The following is a 10,566-nucleotide window of genomic DNA, read 5'->3' as shown; positions in this document are numbered from 1 at the left end:
AAAGATTGAACAACGCCGTTAAAAAAAAAACTCACTACAATTTGCTTTATTTAACCCTCGTGTGTGTCTGGATATTTTATGTTTTTAAATATTATTTTCGCCATCTTGATGTCTTGTACGTGTGTTAAATACGCCTTTCCTTCCCTGCAGTTGCAATCCCTTCAAATGTTTATTCATAAACTGTGAATCCAATTTTCATGGGGTTAAGCAAAACCTTTTTGATGGCTTTTTAATGACAAAAAATAAAAATGGATCAGAATTAATGTTGATGGCAATTCTTGACAATCCCTTTTTCAGAAAGTCTCCCCCCTTCCCCCCCAAAATATGAAATATGAGCATACAATGGGACAGGGGAACAAATAACATGAGATTAGCAGAGGTTAAAATGTTGAAAAATCGAAATTATTAAATCAAAACTTAGTCATTATTGTTGCTGCCCCGTTTTCACAGTCACAGGTTTCTCTGTTTATGCGGCCATCCATATGAAACCCTAGCCCATTTAAAAATCTTATTTAAATAAAAAACAGAAAGATAGAACTAGTTAAACATTTTTTATTGTTTGGTCGGATGACTGCTAACTGTTTGCCCAGACATCAGTTGTGCAAATGTATCCGCACCGCATCGCACCCAAAAAAGATGAAAGACCAAAACTGATCTAACTAGTTGAGATTGGCATTTATATTTCAGTGATAAAGTATGCAAAAACATTTTGCTCATACCTTAAATACAATCTAATACAATTGCACCGGTACACAAATAAGATGCACTGATTGGTATGTGTTATTAAAACTATATAAATGATAATAATGTATACAGTCAAATAAACATTAACTTAAAAACAGAAATCACATTAAATTATTTAGAAATAATCCAGCCACATAACCTTCAAATTAAGAAAATTCAAATATTCAGTGTCTACAGGATTAGTTTAATTGCACTCATCAAACACTTACTGATATCTAAGACCTGTGGAACTTAATAAAAATATCTTGATAAGGAGAAGAGAAAAGAACAGAAGTTAGTCTAAAATTGTATGTAACAACTTATCAGTGTCAGTGCATCCGTACAGTATTCACAGCACTTCACTTTTTCCACATCTTATTGTGTTACAGCCTTATTCCAAATTGTTTTAAATGTATGTCTTTCCTCAAAATTCTACATACAAATACTCCATTATGACAATGTAGAAAAACGTTTTTGAGAGTTTTGCATTAAAAAAAACAAAAGAAAACCAAAAAATAAGAATTGTCTGAGTCCAGACTTGAATCAGACTGAACATTTCTGCAGAGATCTGAAAATGGCTGCACAGACGTCTCCCATCCAACATGATGGAGCTTGAGAAGAACTGCAAAGAAGGAGCTGAATTGCCTAAAGATAGGCAGATACTGATTTTAGGCTGTAATCACTGCCAAAAGGGAATCAACAAAGTATTAAGCAAATGCTGTGAATACTTTTGGAAATGTGATTTCTTGGTTTTCTATTTTTGTTTAAAAATTAGAAAACCAAGAATTTGCTGGTCATAAATTTGGAAACACGCTACCATAATAGGGTATGTGTAGGTTTTTGAGCAAAGAGATTAAATTGACACAATTTTGGAATAAGGATGTAACATAAGAAATAGTAGAGGAAGTGAAGTTATCTGAATACTTTCCGGATGCACTCTAGTCTGTAGCATGGTCCCAAAAAATCAACGCAACAGTTCCAGTTCCAGCAGCTTCACCAAGTAACATCGAATCACAGTTACATGCCACAGAAAGAGGAGGAGGTTGTTAGTTTAGTCTGAGACACTCCTTCTCAGGTGAGATGTAGTAAGGATTTGTAACAGGTGTAAACGTTTCCACTAAGCTCTAGGTGGTTATGTGCAATCACAAAGTAAGCGAAGGTGATTCAAATATGTTATAAATGATGACTTTTTGGTCTGGCATACCCCTTCATTTTTCCAACGAATCCTTGCAAAAGACTGATTATTTTCCAAAGGAATTTCACTCATAATTCCTGAAAGCCATTTCTAGTGCAAAACTCAGGAACTAAAATAGTAAAAAAAAAAAATTTCCCATTTCGCCACCTTCGGACAAATAACTTCACCAACCGCTCATGCTTCTGTTTCACTTTGATTCAATAATAAACTTTACATTACTGTGTATAATACAAGCAGCTGACTTTTAAGCCATTTCTGGGATGGGTGTGCACTTTTACAAGAGGGTACACTGTGCTAGGACGGTCCTTGAGGTTTTGAGAGGAGGTGCACTATTATCAACATTAAAGTGGATTCCAATTTAATATTCTAAAAGAGGGTCAGATTTGTACCATGTTAGTTCAGGGAAACCTGCATGTGTTTCTGCTGTTAGATGATTGCAGATCGGATTAGCTTGTTGTTTTATTTATTAAGCAGCCTCCTTTCTTCGTCATTAAAAACCACTTCTCTTACTGTTGCAGTAAGGAAGAAGTAATGCACTAAGGCATGTTGGACATAGTGAGGGCGGAGGCATCAGCACTGCGGGGATCTTTCACCCCGGTGATGAGATCATTGGTTCTCCGTGTTCCCTCCACCAACGAAAGAACGTCCCTCCATTCGACATTGTGCCCTTTTGCCTCCAGCAGCTCCACATCGTCCTTTAAAAACTCAGCTGTAGCAGGTAAAGTAAAAGAAAAAAGAACACGACAAGAAGGTTAAGATATTTTTTCTTATGTGGCTCAAATATAACACTCACAATGGGTGTAGCAATCACAACTTGTTTGGATAGTGTGTCTCTATGAGGTATTTTACACTGTTGGACACTTTTATGACAACCCTGCCTTCAAATAAGTTAATCTTTTAGTGCGGGAGCATAATCTGAAACACAGCTTTTAAGAAAAGGCACACTTTTTTGTTACATTTCTGAGCTTATATGGCCATGTGTTAAGGATGAAAATTTCACCAGAAAACCATATGATGACCCATTTTCTATTTTCTGGCACAATATCCTACCTTTTCATTTGAAAGTTCCTGGTATTTTAAATAATCCCTGTTGTGCAGTCAAACAAGGTTTCCACAGCTTTTGGAAGAGAAACGGGCCCACACCATAACAGATCCCCCACCATATTTAATGGTCTGTGGTGCTATTCTACATACAAATTCTTTGTTTCAAGCCAGATCAATCTGGAGTGTTTGAGTGCTAAAAAGCTGAAGTTTGTTCTCAGCTGACCACAGTGCATTACTCTTCTAGTCCCAGTAAGGTATAGTTAATCGGTGTGTTTGCATGTGATATGACAGGAAAGACCCGCATATGGAAACCAGTTAATAGCTGTAGACAGGTGCTGCAGTTTTATAACCGTGATGTTTGTTGATATTTTCTTATCTGTGATACATCCTGCTCTCTGTGTGTATGGTGGAAAGATAAATATGGGTTACTGTCCAACTTACAGAACAGATACATGGGTCTCAGTCTCATGTCATGTTTATACTTCAGAAAAACAAACATTTATGAAATTTATAAGATCCCAGAAAGTCTAAACATCTGAAAAAGTTAATAAAAGCATTTAAAATTGCTTCAACATTTTGCTTAGCTCTGGTAACTGCTGGTATAGACACAGACACTTGGTATTTTTGTTTGCCAGAGTCAAGCTTCTACTTTACATAGACTGCATAATAAATTACGCAGATAAAAGTAACAATTTGCAATAGTACATGCTTAGAACAGGAGAGGTTAATGTTTGTGGAGACAAATTATTCATTCTGAACATGTTAAATTGAACATAACACTTGACTGAAAAGACTCAACTTATTCCTAAACATACATTTGAACTTTTCTAGCTTATCCCGATATGATACCTTGACACTGGCTTAAAGAGTAAGTATGACAATGTTTGTGCCCAACCTGACAAAAGAGGAAAAACTCACCGTCCACCAGGAGTATGTTGTCCTCCAGCTGTGGGTGGAGTCTGCCATACGCTAAACTGTCACTCATATTTTTGCGCAAAGAGAGAACATTCATAAGTACCTGTGGAGGAATTACGTGAACTGTAATAAAATATAAATTTTATGAGAGCTGTATGTGTAACAGGACTAAAAGGTGAATATTTAACCTGTGTGATGCCGCTGAGGGCCTTCTCTCCGTTGGAAGATCCAACGGCCACATATGTGCCGCATAATCCCACGGCTGGCCTCACCACTGTGGGCATCAGGAAGGACATGGGTCTTTTTCTAGCCTCAATGAGGTTATGCTGCAACAACAAGGAAAACATAAAGATAAGAGCCGTAAGATGGTGCAACAAATAATTTAATGAAGAAGTAGGTCAAGCCGAAGGTTATACATACAGGGTTAGGTGATGAGCTCAGTGTTTCATTAGGCCACGAAAAGTCCAGGATCTGGCTATTTAGAAGAATACCTGACGAAGTCACTATCCTACTGCCGAATGGTTTATTTAGTGAGCTAAAAGAAAATAAAAATACAACGTGTTGCAACTTTAACAATTTGGGTGTTTTTTTGTTATCAAACTGACAATAAGACGTACCTGACGACTGACACAATGTGGTCATCTGGGCCCATAACCATAACCTGTGCAGCTGCTGCACCGTCCTTCATTGGAAATGATGAAGTGTAATGGTTGACAGAGAAAGCTTGGGAGTCATTGATCATCTTTCGGAGCTGGGAAGCCTCTGGTTTACTGGAAGACCAAAGGGAAGAGGTTCCGTACTGATGATTTACTAAGAGAGAGGCTAATTTGGCTTCTTACAAGGTGGATTCATTTGTACCTCAGCATCTTATCAACAATCTCTGAGACAGAATCGTTAAACATAGGGTCTCCCAGTCCACTAGAAAGGGCCAATGCTATCTTCACAGCCTGGGGAGGTTATTGTCAAATAAAACAGAAGAAAACACAGAAATCAATCCAACATGCAAAGTGGTTATACTCTATAATCAGAATTAAAAAATACGTACATATATGTATAATTATTTACCTCTGCAATCCAGTGGTAGGTGCTACTTCTGGGCACTTGGCTCGTAATATTGTAGCCTTCAAGAATATTGAGTGCAGTGATCAATCCAACACCTGCATGTGGGGCCGGGGCGGCCATGATATGATGTCCTTCAAAAACACCAACAGATCACAATATTAAAGACATGATGATATCAAACACGAACAAATCAAATAATAAAAGGGGCTAAAATATGTAGTTACTAAATAAGATCAGTGTTTGAATTTCATTTGGATTCCTAGACTAAAAACAGGTCACTTTAGGTCCAAAAGAGCATCAATGACACTTCTGCCAAAGTCAAGAATGGGCATTTAGCTCATTCTAGAATCATCCAGGAAACATAGAGGACTGGTAGAAAAAAGTGTTTATACCAGGTCAAATGAATATTGTAGTTGAAGGTGTCTCTCCATCTGCTCAGATGGGTTATAAGGAACATTTACCTTGATAGGTGGTTTCCACTGGCCGTTGTATGACAGTGCTGTAGTCTCCAAAGTCTTTCTCCATCAGCACGCCATCTTTTGCCTTCACCTATTACAAAGCTAGAATTAGGTTAAATATGCTTATATTGCTGGCTTTTACGAAACACATTTCAACAGTTAAAGTTAAATATATTACTTCTATCAAGTTGCGGTAAGAGACAAACCTTTCAAGATGGTGATGAGGAACAAGATTTTCCAGTGTTTGCAACTGAATGCACTATGTTATCTATCATCGAGCTAAAGTCTTTTTCCAGTGTGTTAGTGCCTCGCTAATCAAACACACAGCTTAACACCAGGGAGTGTACTTTTAAAGGTCATGTCAGAGTCACTGAATCAGCTGAGTGACAATATCAACTGATCAGTGGTTTGCTTGTTTCTAATACGCTGATATTTATTCAGCCCCGTGTGGGTCATTTTATTGAAAAGTCAGTTATCAAATCCCACTGTTCAGCGGGGGTTTTATGTGACAGACCAATAGAGCAGAGATCAACAAAGAGAAAGGAAAATGATACATCCTTGTACAACAGCTTTTTTGTATCAAAACTATGTATTCAGCCACCTTTCCATTGATATTGCTTAATTAAGTCGACTGCCATCAGAAGCAATAAGATTACAGAGTTGGGATGCAGAGATCAGTATTTCAAGTGGGACAATCTGTTTACGACACAATTGTGAGTTAAGCACTCCATAAATCTGGAGTTTATGGGGTAAGAAGAAAGTTATTGTCAAAACAAAGCAACAAGAAGTCCTGTTTGGAGTTTGTCATAAGCCATGAAGAGGAGACGGCAAACATGGGAAAAAAGTGCTTTGGTCAGATGAGACAAAATTAAACTTTCTGGAGCATTAATGCAGAAAAGTTGTCCTCAAATCATCTGTACAAGGTTAATCTGCAGCTTATTCATCAAAGCTACAGAATCAGTAGAGTTAACATTGAAAGCTGCCAAAGTCTTTAACTTTCTTTAGAGCATGATGCAACACAACAGTGTATTATAAATGTGTTAAACTACAGGCTATATAGAAAATGTAATATCATTTTTGTCTATGATATTCCTGTGCAACCAGTAATAACCATATTATCAACATTAATTCCATTTTGACATTCAATAAAACCAATAAAATGATACAATAAAATGAAGGTACAACTAGACTTTTGATGTCTGCAGAACAAAACTCATCTTGTATGGACACTATGCAAAATTCTTGACTGCTATTATAATCAGACAGAAATCAGTCTTCCTTACTGCAGCCACCATTTCCTGTGCCAGCTTCCCAGTGTAGAACTCTGATATTCCTTTGTCTGCAACCGCGTCCAAAATGTCTGCTAAATCAAGACGTCGGGTGAACTGTCCGGAAACTGGAGCCTGACCGTTGGGGAGGAACAAATCCCGAAATGCACCCGACACGTTCTTATTCTTCACTTTATTCACAGCTTCCGCTGCAAAACAATAAACAAATGAAAGGGAGAGAGAGGTGAGATTACAGCTAAAGTTTGTGTGCCTTCACTTTATGTTGTTTGAGAGAAACATGGTGCCTTGCTTCTGTCTGCAAAAAGGAGCACTGTAAAGACAATTACCCGGTGTCTGGCATGATAATAATCTGTAATTACCCAGATCGTGAGTAACGTTGAATCCATTTCTGGCTACATCTGCTGCCATGGAAACAACATCCTTCCATGGTATCCTAGCAAAACAAAATATTAAGTCAACAAACAACTTAATAGTCATGCTAACGTGACAGCTTAAAAACATATTGTTACAGTTAACACATAAAAAAGCCCCATAAAATAAAGGCAAAATATTCAGTTTTATTAAAAGAATTTCAACAGAAAAAATGAAATTAATGGAGATATGCAAAATATAATTGCTTGTAACAAATTTAACAAATAATTTTACCTTCCATAGAGCTGGTGAGCCTGATGCATCCCACTGAGCATCCCTGGAACTCCCACTAGCAACCCTGACTGAAAAAAATAAACAACATGTTAGAGGCAGCAGAGAGCAACTGCAGACCTTTATCTCTCACTTCTAGCAGGCTGACATGAAGAAGAAAAACGTACTTTAAGGTCAAGGTTTGAGAGCAGCATGTCCTCCTGAATGGCAGATGGCGCCGTCTCTCTGAAGTCAATCACTCTTGTCTCATTCTTACGAATGTTGTGCACCAACATAACGCCACCACTACACATCAAAAGACCACAACGCAGACATTCAAGCCAGCATAATGATTAAGTTGGCTGACAGAGGCAAATATAAAGCATGTGATGAACCAATAAAAAGTAGTGCTGATTGTATAATTATTGTTTTTAAACATTCAATTTTGGCCTCATACATTCTATGTCCACTACATGCCTTGTGGCGAAGTAGTACAAACAAAGCTTCTTATGTTGTTCTTTCAACAGTGGCTTTATTTTTGCTATTCTTCAATGATGAAGGCCAGATCTGTGGAGTGCTTGACTAACAATTGTCCAATCATCAAATTCTCTCACCTGAGCTATAAATCTCTGCAGCTTAGCTCAGCTTTACCATTGGCCTTTTTGCCGCTTCTCTGATTAATGCTCTCCTTCCCTGACAGTCAATTTAGGCTGGACGGTACGTTTGCAGTCTCTTCCTATACTCAGATGATGGACTGCATGTCACTTAGTTAGATATGAAAAGCTTGTTATAATGTTTTATAGCCTGAATGTTCTTTAAGCCTCACCAAAACTTTGTTATTGGTCTTCCTGTGATGTTCCTTAATCTTTATGTTGCTGTTTTTTCACTGTTAAGTTTAAGTAACTCACCCCCCAATGCCAGAGGTGTGAGGGTGTACAATTCCCAAACAGAGAGCAGCAGCGATGGCAGCATCCACACTGGACCCCTGCTTCCCCAAAACCTCAAACCCCAGAGATGTACACTGAGCTACATCTGTCACCACCGCTCCCTGGTTAAAGACCTGAAAACATAAAAAAGACAACGGAAGGAAGCATATTCATCACACCTTTTTTTTATGAAAAGGCTTATACAAGTGTAGACAAGCAGATACACACTGTAATCTCTTAATTATTAATTTCACAGAAACAGAAGTGATGCAACGCTGTTGGCATTAAATGAGCAGGAAGCAGCAATAGACCAGTACCTGCGGATCGCCAAAGTAGATCTGCATGATGAGGGCAACAGTGACCCCGGTAGCGAAGGTGAGACAGGCCGTGATTATGACCGTCAGCCCGTCCCGCTGACAGGCGCAGTCCTCTGTGAAAGGGTCAATAGTGGTCTCCCGCAGCGAGGCGACATCGTGGCCGGCCAAGTCTGAGGCCGAGGACGGGAGGCGCTGCAGGCGCGCCGACTTCAGAAACAGATCTGGGTCTGGGATGAGTAAAGCGTAAATGAAAAGCAGCCATAAGTGGGAAAGAAGAGGAAGCAGTGTTTCACACACACAAAAAAAATGCAATGGTTCTAACCACAGATTTAAATGAACTGGCAAGATAAGCTCAACTAGGAAGTATTTTGCATAATGATTCCTGACGTGACTTCCTGAGTCCTACCTGTGTCTTGCTCGCTCAGGACGTTGTCATCTTCTTTGCGGGATTTCAGGGTGTTTTCTCCAGAAGTCACATCATCCTCCGGCAGCCGGGGGAAGCTGGTGATGCTCATGTAGTCCACCGGAGAGTAGGCGCTCCCCAAGGTTGTCTCCGGGTTGGCATCCTTGTCCACCCCACTTCCACCCGGATAGGCTGCCACAGCTTCTGGAGCAGGGTTGTGCATGACTTGCAGTGGATCTTGTGCTGACTCTGTTTTCTAAATTCTTGAATTAGGCCAAGAAATACATGTTTGTAAAAAATAATAATAATTAAAAAAAAGATAATGAGAAATTTATGGATTTCCTCTTTTTAGGGACTGCAAATCCGGAACCTGCAGCTTCTTTAAATTCTCATGATATCCCAATCCTGCAGGGATTTGTAGTTTTAAGTGTGATTGTGGCACATCTAGATCACTGCAGCCGGGTCTAATTGGGAAACGTTTCATTAGGCCAAAGCACACGTGTGTAGCTCCAATGATGGTGCTTTTCCTTCCACCTGGACATAAAAACAAACATGCAGATTGACCGACTAGTTTTAGACAAGCAGTTTCCTTTAATACAGCTACGATGAGCTGCGTCTTGTAGGATTTAATAAACTACAAGACGCCTAAAGCAAATGTTTGCAAATAAGACAACATGATTCCTGGAAAAGTCAAGTAACAAAAGAGTTTGTTATTAATAGAAACAACAGCGTTATTGCCTGTTAAAACTCCCGAGGTTAAATTCGTGCGCTGTTTATTTATCGCGCTGCTACAAGCTAACGCATCTTTCCATATATACTGATTCTAAGAGCATTGGTGTGAGGCAATAATACTTACCCTTGTCGAGAAATACATGTTGTTCAATATAAGCATTCCTTGGCGGTGTTTTTTTTTTTAGGTTTTTATGCGGAGCCGGTGAGGTGGAAGGACGGAGTCATCCCAGCGACCGAATCCCTCCCCGCAGACAGACAGCAGCCGCAGCTCGACGCTGAAGTTCACTTCCTATTGAGTGTCGGACAACCGGTAGGACTTGTTAGGGGATAATTATCGGAATTTGAACCCTCTGTTTTAAATATACATTTGAGTGTAACCAAAAGGTAAAATTCGATGCCTTTACTATTTGTCAGGCCAAAAAAAATAGCCAGAGGGTTCTGGTCGTCTTCTATATACCAACGTCAGACTTACTTCAGTGGGAAAGAGCTTGAGGCCTTGAAGGTTCACTGAAATCTCTTTCTGAAAAACATTAATCATCCGCCTCTTCGCCCGTCTGCATCATAACAAGAGGGGAAACTCTCTGCGCGATTCCTGGACTTGCTGCCACGGAGTATTGGTTAACTTGGCTGGAGTGGAAAAGCACGTCATAGCAGGTGCATAAACCTGCTCAACCTTAAACCCTCCCTTTATTTATTGTCTTCTTCTCCCTCACCTGAGAAAAGAATGAAAAAGTCTCAGATGTCGGTCTACTGTTGCTTTTTCTCTCTCTTTTTATTATTTGTTCCCCAAGGGGAAAAAAAGATGAGGGGAAAAATAAATAAATAAAAACAGGGTGGCAGCTATATTAATTTCGAAAATTTCTTGATCTAGCTCTTGGTTT

At 39.1% G+C, this 10,566-nt stretch overlaps 1 protein-coding gene and 1 long non-coding RNA gene across 2 annotated transcripts; one reads left to right on the top strand and one right to left on the bottom strand.

Moving 5' to 3' along the window:
• Positions 1 to 538: 538 nt before the first annotated feature.
• ggt7 (gamma-glutamyltransferase 7) lies at positions 539 to 10,394 on the bottom strand. The gene is made up of 18 exons (XM_032575842.1): positions 10,158 to 10,394; positions 9,810 to 9,974; positions 9,324 to 9,487; positions 8,957 to 9,216; positions 8,551 to 8,777; positions 8,216 to 8,367; positions 7,496 to 7,613; positions 7,332 to 7,399; positions 7,046 to 7,119; positions 6,681 to 6,874; positions 5,401 to 5,488; positions 4,943 to 5,070; positions 4,736 to 4,824; positions 4,495 to 4,647; positions 4,298 to 4,412; positions 4,066 to 4,203; positions 3,881 to 3,980; positions 539 to 2,627 (listed from the first exon to the last, which is right to left on the bottom strand). Exons 4-18 carry the CDS (start codon positions 9,174 to 9,176, stop codon positions 2,455 to 2,457), a joined length of 2,037 nt encoding a protein of 678 aa, XP_032431733.1. The 5' UTR covers positions 9,177 to 9,216; positions 9,324 to 9,487; positions 9,810 to 9,974; positions 10,158 to 10,394; the 3' UTR covers positions 539 to 2,454.
• Positions 9,886 to 10,528, top strand: LOC116728095 (uncharacterized). The gene is made up of 2 exons (XR_004340943.1): positions 9,886 to 9,995; positions 10,100 to 10,528. It is a non-coding gene; the product is annotated as an uncharacterized LOC116728095 (long non-coding RNA).
• Positions 10,529 to 10,566: the final 38 nt, after the last annotated feature.

This window comes from Xiphophorus hellerii, chromosome 1 (genome assembly GCF_003331165.1).
Source record: "Xiphophorus hellerii strain 12219 chromosome 1, Xiphophorus_hellerii-4.1, whole genome shotgun sequence".
Taxonomy (NCBI): Eukaryota; Metazoa; Chordata; class Actinopteri; order Cyprinodontiformes; family Poeciliidae; genus Xiphophorus; species Xiphophorus hellerii.
The sequence above is the reverse complement of the archived record's forward strand: the minus strand, read 5'-3'. Positions and strand labels throughout refer to the sequence as shown.

Excerpts from the sequence above, each read along its gene's own strand:
- ggt7 (XM_032575842.1), bottom strand. The coding sequence starts at position 9,176 with ATGCACAACCCTGCTCCAGAAGCTGTGGCAGCCTATCCGGGTGGAAGT. Across the intron at positions 7,120-7,331 it reads GCTCACCAGCTCTATGGAAG|GATACCATGGAAGGATGTTG; the intron begins GTAAAATTATTT and ends TTGTTTTGCTAG. Across the intron at positions 5,071-5,400 it reads AGTGGAAACCACCTATCAAG|GACATCATATCATGGCCGCC; the intron begins GTAAATGTTCCT and ends GTGTTTTTGAAG.